Below are 14,713 nucleotides of genomic sequence, written 5' to 3' on the forward strand. Positions count from 1 at the left end.
GAGGCTGCAAACCCAGTGATTTGGCCTTTTAATGGGTTTTTTTTTTCGCAACAAGGGGAGGTGACTGCAGCTTCTCATTGTGGTGTTGATTAAATGCTGCATCATGTCTTCCTGAAATATTTGCCCACACTTTCATTATCTGTCTTGGGAAGCCAAAAATGCTTCCACAACTCTGATTTAAAAGACGGTGGTGCGTCCTCAATTTCAAAATCCTTCTCTGAAGCTCTGCTCTACAGCTGCTGACGCTCACGATATTATTGCGATTCATTTTTCAGAGTAACGATGTGAATCTCGACACCTTTGAATCAATTTATCAAGATTATAGGATTAATCTTTATATCCCTACACATTTCTTAAGCCTGTGGAGGTGCAGGGTCCCCCTGAAGTCCAGAGCAGCACTCAGCAGGATGAAGTGGCAACTGCACTGCAGCCATAGAGGGGACCCACACAAAGACACTATTCTGCTGGGACTGCAGGACTCTGTACTGCAGCAGAATGTGTGTGAGAGACATACACAATAAACAACCAGAGAAAAACCATTTACTTAGCTGGAATGTGCACTCACTGCTACAGTAACACTTCATGATACAGTGGCTAATGGCCTGTCTTTCTCCTCAGCTTGCAGAAATGAGGGCAGAACTAAAATTAGCTGCATTAGCTCTTATCGCACAATGACTTTGAGCAGATGTTAACTGGCCTAAATGATTTCCTTTCCATGCACATACACATGTGAGAGATGTAATAAGTTCAGCTCAAACTTAAAATTATATTCAGTTTTGTGTCCCCTCAGTCCTCAACTGAGAGGACCGGGGGTCTATCTTTAACTGCATGGCAAGACTAGTGTGTGTCTACCCTACATCTCAGCACTGTGTCCCAAATCAGCTCTCCCCTCCCTGGACTCCTAGGCTATATCTGAGGCAGCCTTTGATAAGGCCATGGTCCACTTAAATTCACCAGCTGTCTAAATAACGGGACGTTTCATACTTTAAAGAGATTTTAAAAAAAAATGCTCTGTGGAAATAAAGGCTGTGACAAATCTTTGGGAGTGGAAATAGGTCACACAAGTTAGTCAGTGACACAGATTGTGAAAGCAAGTTTATGCTGAATATTTGCTGATGTCTTGTTGCTTTCAACATTGAAGGAGAGAAAACTGGCAGTATATTGAAAGCAGGGTAAAACTGAACAAATCTAATTTTCACTGTTGTGATACAAATGATTAATTATTTATCAACAAGACTGGAGGGGCTACTTGTGCATAAAAGAGTCACTGTAATTAAGATGCAGCTTCACTGACATCCCACCAGAAAACAACCTGACACGGCCTCCCTGGACAAGAGTCAAGGAGGGCAAATGTTCAGTTGCAGCTAGAGGACCAATGGGAGAGTCTGTGAAGACAAAGTGCAGATTAAGAGCAGCCGCTGTCAGTGAATGTAGCTGCCTCAGAGTCGGCTGATGTGAATGAAAGTAGACATAAGGGTTATCATGATAAGGGACTCTTGATATTATCTTAGAGATGAGACTGGCAGGCTCACTAATAACTATCAGAGAAATGTAATAACAAACTAGAAGGGTTGCAGGAAATTGTAATGTTTGACCATTGGCAGTGGCAATCCAGATTTGTTCAAAATAAAGTCAACAGATAAAGTTGCAATAGATTTGTTTGTCATCTTTACCGATGCAAACACATTTTATGAAAAAATAAGAAGCTGTAAAGCCAAAAGGTGAACTATTATGTTTATATAAGTGGTAATTACGTAAACGCCTTCCTTGATTAGCATACTGTAGGTGATAGGGAAGAGTCATGAAAAAAGGGATCAAACATTGGAACTAAAGATTGATAATACTTTAATGCAGGCTATTGAATCCTTATATAAACTTCAGATACATTTGACAAACAACTTGTTGATGTCACCTGTATCCCCTTTCAAAATGATTAACATTTCCTATTTATAGGCTACATAAAATTAAATATCCTACAGCAAGAATCCAGGTTTTGAATATGTATTTATTTGTTAGGGACAGTGCATATTAATGAACTACAGATGTAAAAATGCCAGATTACAGCAGAAGTGCTAGTTTCCATCTGTTGTCCCTAGGCAGGTAAGAGAAAGACAAATTACAAATAAAATGCAAATACAAAAAGGCACAAGTGACACAAGACAACAATACAGGTTAAAGGTTAAAAGTGGTCACAGACTAGTGGACACCAGTCTGTTGTTAGTGGACAAAATGAGCCTTGTAATTACGTGGATAAGTCTGCTTTCAGACCGAACAGACTAATAATAGAGTATTTAAATATATCCAAGTCATTAGTGGGATGAGAAGATTAACGTAGGCTGAGAGAGGCCGTCACAGGAAACTGTTGTACAGCGGACAGTTTCAAAGTTTAGAAACCATGCAGCTTACAGCCAGCAAGACGGTGACTGTGCAATTACAGGCCAGGTCCAGAGACGAGACACCCCGTGGAGAGTTGCGGTCCCTCCGCCTGGCCGGGTGAAAGTGACGGCCCGGACAAACGAGCCGACAGGTGTCGCGCTCAGTTTAGTATCCGGGTCAGAATTTAAACAGAACAGCTTTTCAAGAAGTTACAGAATCGTAAAACCCCCCCAAAAAACATGGTTCAACAGTGAAATAAATCACAGGATATTAACTAATTTTCAAACACTTCTGAACTGTTTCGACACTAGTGGAGAGGGGGGGGGGGGGCACATTCTGGCACGGTAGCCACATTTGGCAGCACACCGCGGGTCCCCCAACTGACAACAGAAGCGTCTGGCAAACGGGAAAGCGAGAGTTTGCCACTTACCAAAGACAAACACGAAAGAAGCAAACACACGTTAAATCTCTTCACCCGCTTCGTCCTCCCTTATCGCCTCACTGTCACACACAAACAAAAAAACGGTTTACCTTCGTCGTTGACTCGACTTTTGCAGTGGTGCTCGGTGTGATTCCTGCTCCTCAACTCTCTCACCTCCGCCATCTTGGACTGCTGAAATCTAACGTGGCTGACGTCAAAGGATCTTTTTTTTTTTTTCTTCTCACGCTGTCTGCTGAAGTTGAGGACAACCCCCCGAGGCTGCCGCAGCTGGGACGTATGACTGGGACAAGTAGGCTGCACCGCACAAGTATGACAAGTATTTAAATTCTCAGAGCATTTCCTCTGCACATTTTGTTTTCAGATTAATGTCATTATGCCAGAGAATAATGTTTTTCTTTGACTTACACGTTCAAAAAGCTCTGCACCTGCATCTGTTTAGAGGTGTTTAATGTTTGCACTGTTGGCAAAGGTTTGGACTTAATTTACAAGCAAAGCAAAACATTAATAATGAAAAAAGGTTAAGCATCTTGTTCCTGACAGTGTGGGGATTTCTTGAAACAGACCACCGTAAAGAGGGTGAAACCTTTGATTGTAAATATTAAGGGTGAAACATGCAGAGAAACATTATTTCACTGTTAAATTTAGGAAATGTAAGGGAGGTTTTTTTTTTAATGTTATTCTCTGTTTGTATCGTTTTTAATGCAAAAGAATCAAGTAAACTATTCTTTTGATGACTATGAAGGGTGTATGAGATTAGCGTGCAATGAAACAGTCTAAATCATAAAAATAAAGGTTAACATATATACAAAAATCAATCAGTTCATGTAGTGGTACGTTGAAACAATGATAAATAATTGTAAAATGATGTTATAATTTAATATTTCTCATATTACTTTTCAGTGAAATGAAGATCAGAGAGATTACAAATTTACACATTATTAAATAAAAAAAATAAAACAAAGGATAATAGGAGATAGGCAGGTTTGTTAGTTATTAAATAGTGTGTGTATTTGTTTGACTGGCAATTCTTTTGTCTGAAGGGCACAAACAACATAAGGAAACAACGTGATATGAAACATGAAGTTGTACTCCAATAATTATTACATTTTTAAATTGTGATTGGTGCGTGGAAATAACTTCAGTGGCATTACTGCAACAGAGTCCCGTACACATCAGGCAGGAGATTTGAGAGGAACGATCTCATTATAGAATAGCAGGTATCCCTTATAACATTAAGCTAATAAAGAGAATGGGTTTTACAGGCATTTAACAGGACTTAAAGGTGTATTAAATAGATTAGATTAACTAGTTTAATGCAAACAACAAACAAGGACAAACTAATTGTTCTGTGTATTTGTTTCTTTTAGGTCACACGTTTGCCCTTATTTTTGAAAGAGGCAGGTAAAATGGGAACAAAGCTGCAACATGAACAACATCATAAGCAACAGTGTTGGACTTGATTTCTAAGAACCTGACCAGGAGATATCACTCATTAACTTTGGAAATGTTGATGGTTAATGATCCCCTCATGAAGGCCATAAGTTACCATTATTATTTTAATGGAAAACATAATCAATAACATGAAATACATTCGTCAACAGGGTTGACGCTTTTGAAATTGCAACCCTGCCTTCATGAGTCAAGCGTTACCTTCTTTCCCTGTGTGAGTATTCAAGTTATTTTTTTAATATTCAGAGTAACACAGCCCAAATAAAATGATCACCCACTATGTTGGTTTCCTTCCAATGAATGTGAAACAGGAATCTGAGAGGAAATTGGATCTACTGTATTTCCTTAGTAGCCTCAGTTGCAAAGTGCCTACACTCAATCTGCAGACCTAAGTGCACTTTGCAATTGTGTTGTTTGGCGTCTGGCAGGACCAGCACGCAATTCACACCATGCATTGTCTTTATACTGTTGGTTCCAATGAAAAGTCAGAGTTAGCTCTCCAATGGCATGTGAAACAGTGATGTATAATGTTTAAATCTATAAATAAAACAATAGAATGTTGTTGTGTTTCATAGAATACGTCCTTAACTTCAGTAATGACTAAAGCAGATTGTTTTGGTCACTTCTAACTTACTTAACGTTATAGATTAATTTTTTCAGTGGGTTGTATTTGGAATGAAATTCTAACATCTAAATATGTTTGAACTTAAAAGATATTGTAGGAGTTTATTTAGCTGTCTAAGGAACAGACTGAAGTTAGTAACACTGTCTCTTCATGATCTTTAAAAGCAAAATAGACTGTCTGCCACAATAATTGATTATTGCTTTGTAGTAAGCTGTATTGTATAATGTATGATTTGTTTTTAAAGTCATAAAAGCTTTGAAACTGCTGACAAGGGGTAGTTGTCAGATGAGGAGATGAACAGAACGCTGCAGTAACAGCTTATTATTATTATTTTTTTTTACATTTTCAACATCAAAGTATTTGGAGTAATATGTTTGACTGTTAAAGAAATACTGGATGAGATTCTGTGTTTGAAAACGCCACCTACACATGTACAGGGCAGCAACAAAAAGGGGATAAGAACTATGGCTTTGTCCATAGGGGGCGCAAATATCGACACAAACTGTTCCTAGCAGGAGCTTCAATTCATAGACACATCCAATTTTGCTAGATTGGTCTCCCAACTTGAAAAGCAATCGTAAGGTTGACATTTGAGTGATTCTTTAAACAACTTTTGGATGGATTGTTATAAAACATCCTCAGGGTGAGTTGTAACCACCATCAGGCCCAAATGTTGATTTGTGTAGTGTTAGCATGCTAAAAAACCTACATAAGTATGATGCTTAAATGTTACACTACCTAAACACCACTCCTTTCTTAGGAGTATTTTGGCGCATTAGCAGATAGCACCACTGTGTCTAAATACAGCATCGTAGAACTGCTAGTTTGACTGTTGACTTGTTGTTTCCTTTTATATGACTCAATCAAAACAACCATTAATGTATTTGCTGACTCACTCATTGTGATTTTTACTACCTCTAAATAGCATGCTAAATGCCTGTACTAAAGCTAGCTCCCTCCCTGTATACTCTCTATTGATAAAGGACCATATTGAAGGCAGACTGCTCACAGTAAAGATAAGACCTATATCTCCTGTGTTTATCGAGCTCCCTTTGATGCAGTGGAGATATGTTGTACCTCACTTACAAACTCTATGGAGTTTAAACTGCTCTCAGTGACGATGACTGCTGAACCAAAAGTCATAAAACCTCTTCACCTTGATAAACTTGTTTTATGTGTTTACACAGTTGTTCACAGGTCGTCCAGTATTATGGAGTTACATTTTGGAAAGACGACCTGCTGACAGGGATTCATCTATAGGTGTGAAGCTTTCCTTTGAGCCTTGGATGTCAGGTTCCACTCGGCTCTGTTGCCCTGTGTCCAGTTTGCTGGTGGTCGGGGATAGATATGGGTTTAAAATCAAATATACTTTTACTTGTTACTCTATGTGCTTTTTGATACTACGACTTAATTCTAACATCTGCATGCTAACAACTTTAGTACAACAATGCAAGTAGCCCGTTTAATGTTAGCATGATTACCATCTGAGGCTGGCATGTTAATAAGCATCTTAAAGCATTATTACTTAGCACAACACACAGACTATTACTAAGACTGAGTTGACTAGGTTTTGCCAATGTTTGATTACAAGCCAAAGTAATACACATTTTGATGCACTTCATTCAAAATAAAGGAATCACCAATTGGTTTAGAGTTCATCTGAAAGGAAAAGTTCTCTGGCTTACATTGTTAATCCATCTAATAATTATTGAGGCAAATAGAACCAATAGAAGCTGGAGTACAACTCTTGAGATCAATGTCTTTTTACTATGTCCTCTGGAAAGCTTGACTATCTAGCCTACAATGAATATAGCATGATATTTTACTATAATATTTATATTGAATATCTCTTGCCTACAAATGTCAAAGAAAAAAGAAAAAAGAAACACATTTAAATGTGTATCAATGCAGGTTTAAGAAGTTAAATCACTTATTATACTCAGGCACTTGCTCAGTTTAGTGTCTTTGCCGCCCATGAAGTATAGACAGATTATTTGTCTTCCCAAAGTGTCTTATGTTCAGTATGTTTACATAAGCTGCTAGAGAGAGCTGTGTTTACATTGGCATATAGGTAATCTACCCTTAACCCTTAGCTAACAAAGCTACTGTTAAGAGAAAGTTTGCAGCTCTTAACTCTAACTGATATGACCTGCACACACCTACACACACACACACACACACACACACTCTAACACAGTGTTTACATTCAGCCACAGAGACAAACACAGAGGAGGCTCACCCCAAGTGACCCAGCACACCGGCCAATCATGCAGGGTTATGTTGGCTATCAGTGATTGGATGGCTGACTAGTTCAGGATCAACGGTCTTTTTTTTTTTGACTGGACATCCCCACATAATATGCAGGAGATCCTTCTCCATCCCTGGATTAAATGTGACATTTAGGAGTCATAGTCTTGTATTTCCTGTGCTGCTACAAAGCCCGGGCCATAGATAAAGTCAAGACCCACAGTCATTATACACGAGACTGTTTGTCTTGTTGTTGTCCAAACTTGAAGGTCAGATGCCAAGTTCACCCGTCTACTCTACAACAGATGAGGTCAGTAGTTAAACATAAAAAGAAAGGTCAAGACACTGGTAGAGAAGGAGGAAGTTCAGAGTGACAGATGGAAAATAATTGTTTTTTAGAAAGAGTGAGAGAGAGTGAGAGAGAGAGAGAGAGCAGTCGTGTTAATCTATGTCAGTGCTCTTCTATTCTTAGACAGTCCCCTTGGCCAGCAGAAACATGAGAGACACACGTGATGACGAGCCCCAATAACTTTAGAGAGAGGGTCAGAGAACAGTGACAGAACCCCGGACGGAGACTTCCCTCCAGATGTATGCGTGACTGTGGTCAGGATGTTGGGATGCTATCGAGGAGATGTATGATAGTGCCAAGTCTTTTACCTGGAGCCACTCTATGGGGAATTTATTTTGCTTTTATGAATTATTTTATCTCCCATTAACTCCAAGCTAACACATATTTTAATATCACTTTGACATCACAATAAGTTGAAAAGGTCTTTTCAACTACAGTACACTTATTTGAGCTGCAGATCAACATGGGAGCAGACTGGGTGAAACTCAGTGGAGGGCTCCATCTAGTGCCCGCAAAGGGAATTTCTATTTCCTGAAGCACAAAGGTGGATTCATAATTCTGTCACACGGCCATGTGGACTCTCCGAGTTACTTTTCTATTACAGTAAATTAAGATGATACTCATCATGAACCATAACTTTGGTAATGTTTGAAACATATTTTGAACATTAAATGCTTCTACTTTCAAGTTTACAGAAAATAAAAGATGTGTAATGATACAAGATATATACACTACAACTATTTAGAAAATCATTAGAGGTAATTCAGTTATTGATAATGGCTTAATGCAAACATTTTTATACAGTTTAAGGCAAAACAATAACTTCCTGTATTCCTGCACTACCTGTAAAACGTCATATTAACTCAAATGTCTTTGTTTTCAATCCGTTAAACAGGAAATGAACCCAAGACAAAAACACCAACAACAAAGAACAAAGGTATGAGTCAAAACAAGAGGATACATGTTCAAAACCAAATAGAAAGTTGGCCCTGTTTCTATCTAATCTTTCATTTCAAAACAATAAGACACTAATAACAAAGTACAAAAATAACTAAATAAAGGGAACAGAAACAGAAAATAACCGACACATCTTGTGTTCTGTGTCAATCTCCTCCATCTCAAAGTCCTTTCCTGTGTTGTTTGCTATTCAAACAGGCAATGTTACATTCAAATCAGAAATGTGCTCTTAATGTAAATGATTTAAAGTGTTTACTGTATGTATCTATAAAATAACTCATCTCTCCTTGTATCATACTTTCCTGTTGATATTATTAAAAGTTGATATTAGCCTTTGAATGGTGGACAGGAGTTCAGACTTGAAAATGTGAAAGTTATTTGACAATATGCATCATATGAAAGGTTACTGCAGGAACACTGCAGGAACACTGTAGTAATGACATGAAAGAAAAAAAAACGTAACTATTTTAATTTATCATTACAACCACAAGATGGCAGTGTAGGCATGCTTAAGTTTTGTGTAGCCCGTTAGTGGGAAGAAATAGGAGTAGTTTGAAGAAAGAAGTTTAAATATTATAATGATTATGATTACTGTGATTATGATGATTCTTTTTATTTACTTATACTTTATTTTATTATTATCCCCTTTCTTTCTTTCTCTGGTTTCAACTTTATACAATCAGGGAGGTAATTTAAATAACTGAATGAACAATAAAAAAACAACAGAGTTGTGTAAGTGATAACAGTGTGGGTAAAAACTCAATGAGAGACATGACAGAATGCAATACATCTAGGAAAGGGATATTCTCTTATTATCTTTAAAAGGCCTGCACAGCATCTCTGAAATCTTTGGTGAAATATTCACTCCTGCATATCTCGTGAACTAGTGCTAAAATATCTTTCACCTATCTAAAGCAATCACAGATTTACTTACTTTGTTCTACTATGATGTTGAGAGCAAAGGATATTGATGGATACGAGTCAGACATCATTATTACATTTAACATATAGAGATTGATTTTGAAAACTGGCACTTCTTTTGATGCCATGTATATCGACTTGCACGTAACAAAGGATGCTCCACACTGATGTTGATAATAATGCTCCATTAATTCATATTTTAAAGATTGGACTGAAGTCATGTCTAGATACTTCAGCACTTTACAGCACACGTAGGACTTCTCCAGTTATTGGAGAAAAGTTTTCCAGGTACTTGAGTGTGAAAAAGAGTTAAAGTTCCTTGTTTCTTAACCATTAAAATAAAGTCCACTTTAAGACCCTTGTAATGCATGCCAAGGGAAACAGACATCATGTAGATAATAACAGGGTAGTATTATCACAGTATGTTCCTGTTATTTATTTATTTAGTTCCTAAAAAGTGCATACGAATCCAAACGTGAGATAACAAAAGTATAAGTATACCAAAGTTCCTGGTTCAGTTACAGAAAATAGGGTCATTGATACAGGGCTTGAACAAGTACTATGATAATGCCAAATAGTAATATATATGGACTAATCTGAATAAAGACAGGCATGCATGGGGATATTTTTCTTCTGTTATTTCTCTGCAGGTATTAAAAACAACCTCATGTTGTACAAGCCTTTGATCCTTCACCATCTCTCTGTGTTTCCTGAACTCAGCAACATGTTTATTGTCCCCTCTCTGCAGCTCCTCATACAGTCTGGGGTTGCTGAATCAACAGCATTGTTGCCAGGTTGTCATGGCGTCTGATTGTTGAGTATCATGTCACACGCCCCATCACAGCCAGACGTCCCTCTGAGCCCGCTGCCGATCCCATGGTCACCATTACGTTTACCTTGGCAACAGCAAGAGGCTGGCAAAGACGGAGAAGCCGCGAGACGTTGGTGGGGTCGTATCACCTCATGTGAAGCCTCCAAACACTTAAAACAGATTTTCAATGAGGTTCTGTACTGGGAGGCACTTAATGAGTGTGTGTGAGTTTCTTTGTAGGTCTAAAAACTTGTCTAACTTTATGTTGTTTTCCTCCAAAATCAGTCGACTACTAATTTATAACTACCCACTATGGAGAAATTCTCTCCATTCACTTGAAGTGAAACCCCTGCTCTAAAAAGTAAATATTGTGAATGAGCAAGTTTTAGCAATGACATTAAAGTATCACAGCTATACCAACATTGCTCCCTTTTGTAGTCTTTTGTGTTTTATTTAGATTACTAATGCTGATGAATTAACATGTAAAGCATAGCGTTGTTTTTATACTTTAGGGTGGTTAAATCTATTAGACTGAATCATTTCTAAGGGTAATTTATATTGTGTTTTTAAAAACTCAATTTTTAGTCCATAAAAACCTTTCACTGCTAAATTACTGTTGCAGAGTTAAAACCAATAACTTCCTCTTAAATGAAGTAGAAATGTAAACTGGATTTTAGTGATAATAAAAAAACTAATGTCACAGTAGGCCGAGGGGGAATCTTAATGTTGGAGAGCTCCTCCAAAGCTGACTGAAACTAATCGTAGTTCAGAAGTAAATAATGTTAACATCTGTAGAGGGTTTTCTTTGCGAAACCTGTTTTAGAATGGTGCACAAATGGTCCACATCAATTAACCATTAAACAAGGATCCAGAACTCTCCAGGATCCTGGGCGTCTCGGGGGATCTGAGCCCTTGAGGCTATGAGTTTGAAAGGGAAAGCCAGAGAGGAGACTCCGAGGCCGGGCCAGCAAACACACCAGCAGGGGGTCTCATCACTCTCTCCACACTTCTGCTGTCAGGCCTTTTGTTTCTGCAACATTACTCACTGACACGGTCGGCCTCCCAGGTAACTACACTGCTGAGCTGCTGCTGCTGGAGGGAGAAAGTCAGAGTAAATCTCAGACAACATTGAGCTGCAGATTATAAGTCAACCAAGATGAAACAGACAGAGGGCTCCTCAAAGACAAGAGAACTCCACGCTACACCTCATTATAAAAAATATTCTAAATACTAAAACAATCATCAACTTGAAGACAAAGGAGTGGAAGCACTGCAGAGTGTATGTCATAATCGCCTCAGCCATCTTTCACTTGTTCACTTCTATATGAAACACTCGGAGTAAAATCCCTTCAGACACCCTGGACAGAAACTTCACTTGTGTTTATGCAACAGGTCCCTGCATGCCAAAGCAAAGTGACACAAGACCTTTCTCAGAAAACAACTTGCATGATAACAGCACACTAATACTTCACTTCACTGACAGATGATGAATTGCAATTCAATACTCATATTTTAGTAGTTTAAATGACAGCTGGGGAAACATGGATGTGTACAGTATACATGCAAACCTTATAATTAAACCACTATCTTTACCACAGTATATAAGAAATAACTTGAATCCCAGCTGTTGTTACAGTTTTTATATTCATTGTTGAACCTTGAATATATTTTTCTTGTAGGACCATTAGCTGATGTTGAGTTATGTTTGGTTAATTCTGCTGCTTTCTTCGTGTTTGATTGGGGGAAAAAACAGCTGACTTGGCACAAATGCTTTTTGATTATTTATACTAAACCCCCCCCCCCCCAAAAAAAAGAAAAGAAAATCATCAGTCTCCGATAAATGTCATTTTAATTGCAGTGTTTGTTCAGAAAACGTTTTTGTCATTATTACTATAAAATGTGAGAATATTAAGACATATTCTCACATTTTGTATTACTGACCACAGACCAAATGACAAGTCCTGTGCAACAACAAGCAATACATTTGTACCCATAATTGACAGTTAAAATAATCAAGAAAGTGTTTAAAGACAAAGTACAAAGGAAAAAAACTAAAGCCAAATTACAGTTTTAATTGATCCTGAATCTCAGCTTTATTCTGTCCTATTAATGCTGTGATTAAAACAATATTAAGGACAGTTTTGTTTCAATAACTTCTTTTAAGAATACAATAAAAACGAAAACATAAACAGATTATATATCACAGATACAACCAACAATGAGAATAATATTTTTTGATCCACTGAAGTGATGAAGCAGAGAAAAGCACACAGTGCTGTTTGCTCTGACAGAATTGGAAACAGGTGAGTTCAAAATCTCACTTCTCATCTAACATGTAAATCTTCAGAGAAATATTTCTTTGACTGTTTGGCATCATTTTGTGTTTCTTTGATTGAAAAACTTTGTGTTGACTTCTGCTCAGACCCATGCGGTTAAATCTAAGGGTGCAGATTTGATTTCAACTCTTTATTTCGGAATCTTTCACAGACTGAAGATGAATTTAAAAGAGTGTCTTCTGCTCTCCTTCACACCTTTTCCACTTACTTCCACTGACTACTCAAATGTTCATCTTACCCCCTGGTGTTGTGGCATATAGCATTAAAAAAAAAAACACAACAAACAAAGAGGTAACATGTTGAACATTCTCTCAGGATTCACGCTGGGTTTTCTAAATGTTTCTTTTTTTTTTCTTCTTTTAAATGTTTGGGCATTTACTCCGTAATTAACTTTTCTTTAATTCCCATCAAACACATCTGAAATACCCTGAGGAAATGTGATTGTTTACCACATTTTGCTGCTTTGTGACGCTCATCAATCATTTCCAAACAATTTTCTCTTTTCCTCGAAAAACAGAAACTTCAGTGGGGAGCTACGAATTTGTTGATTTTTCATATTTCACAGCAAGACATCTGGGAAAATAATTGCACAATCTCCTCAGATTCCGTTGTATTATCACACTACATAATCTCATATCATTATCCCGACTTTCTTTTGTGTTTTTTAATCTCTGTCACTTTACATGGGAGCTGTGTGTTAAGCAGCAGAGTTTGTTCAACCAGGAAGTCTCTTGAGACGCTTGATCACTTTTCAAGATAAACCTGGCCAAAGCAGAGGCAGCCTACAGCAGATTATACAGACTCAGATAATAATAATTTACATTATGTAGCACCAGAACAAAGGACCCGAGAGGAATAAAAAGATTATAGGACAAGGACAGGAGGGCACTTTCATTTGTATGACACATTTCATACAATGAGGCCATTCAAAGGGCTTCAGGAAGTATTGAATTTAAAGAGAAGTTTTCAGATTAGAGGGTAGAGTAAGCAGTGTAAAAAAAGGGAAAGCTTATAGCTTCAGTTTAAAGGTGGGCAGAGTCTAAACTTCTCTGACATATACAGAGAGATGATTTCAGGTCTGTATTGTGTGATTACTAAAACACTGCTTCATTGTGTTTCTTTCTAACCCTTGGGGCAGCCAATAGGCCAGCCACAGATGTCTCCAGGTTCCAAGATGGTTCATAGGTCACAAGCATGTCAGAGATGTTTACCACAGAGAGATACTTCTCTAAGAGAGGGAATCACACACATGCACAAACAGGACCCTGTGGACATGCATTAATGGAGAGATGTCAGAGTGGGGCTGCTACACACTGCTACACAGGGAGCATAACAGAGCTTTGGAGGGTTCGGGGGCCTTGATCAAGGGCATCTCAGCAGTGCTCAGGAAGTGACCTGGCACCTCTCTAGCCACCAGACCAACTTCCATACTTTGGCCCGCACCTTGACGTGAACCGGGGACCCTCTGGTTCCCAACCCAGGTCCCTACAGACTAATCCTCTGCTGCCTCCTGGAGCTTGTTTTAAAAACCCTGTCAATGGATCACTGCAGTGATGTAATCTGATGAAACTAAAGGAACATATAAGAACATAAGCCTTTCAAGTAGTAGAGTGACTACAATTCAAATCTTTATAACATCTGTTATCGATGTGATGTTTCATTGCATTACATAGAATAATGGTTTCCAAACGAAGGTTGTATTGTAAAGTATGAGTCTGGGTTGATCTAATTAGATGAGTGAAACAGAAGGAAACATTTACAGAAGTACATGGTGAGGTTACCAAAAACATGGCTTTAACAATGGAGCTCTGTCCAGTTAACTCATGGAATAAAGGTGACATTACAATTCACAACAACCAAAACAAAATGCAGGCATGAAGGATAAGAACACAACAACACAAAAGTCCTGCAAACTACACAAAACACACAACGTCATTTGTAACTGTACCCCAGAACAACACACGCAAGCCGCCAGAGGACTCTGTCACTTTTCAAACGTACAGTTTGTCTTTTGGTTTGGCATTTGCTTGAACAATTTGTGATGTAATTTTTTGTTGCAAAAAAAAAAAAAAAGCCCTCAAGATTTGGGCAGATTTCAACCTGAGGGTTAAGGAAGGTGGTTAAACTTTTCCAAATCATAGAACATTTGTAGTTTTGAGTCATAGGTGTTAAGTCAAGTTGAAAACAAGATTAAAATGAC

General features: G+C 38.0%; 1 protein-coding gene and 1 long non-coding RNA gene across 3 annotated transcripts in view; one reads left to right on the forward strand and one right to left on the reverse strand.

The window, feature by feature from the left end:
• atl2 (atlastin GTPase 2) overlaps positions 1–3,061 on the reverse strand; it is a 26,052-nt gene extending 22,991 nt beyond the window's left edge. The window contains exon 1 of the mRNA XM_020643049.3: positions 2,908–3,061. Within this exon, the coding sequence (XP_020498705.1) occupies positions 2,908–2,980 (73 nt within the window). The 5' untranslated portion in view covers positions 2,981–3,061. The remainder of the gene's footprint in view (positions 1–2,907) is intronic.
• On the forward strand, positions 2,990–10,597 carry LOC114920756 (uncharacterized). Of its 2 annotated transcripts, XR_010667028.1 has the most exons (4): positions 2,990–3,125; positions 4,420–4,481; positions 8,384–8,425; positions 10,115–10,597. It is a non-coding gene; the product is annotated as an uncharacterized lncRNA (long non-coding RNA). The 2 variants fall into 2 exon arrangements; XR_010667027.1 differs by lacking the exon at positions 4,420–4,481 and having other exon boundaries at positions 3,036–3,125.
• Positions 10,598–14,713: the final 4,116 nt, after the last annotated feature.

Source organism: Labrus bergylta, chromosome 10, assembly GCF_963930695.1.
Source record: "Labrus bergylta chromosome 10, fLabBer1.1, whole genome shotgun sequence".
Classification (NCBI taxonomy): domain Eukaryota; kingdom Metazoa; phylum Chordata; class Actinopteri; order Labriformes; family Labridae; genus Labrus; species Labrus bergylta.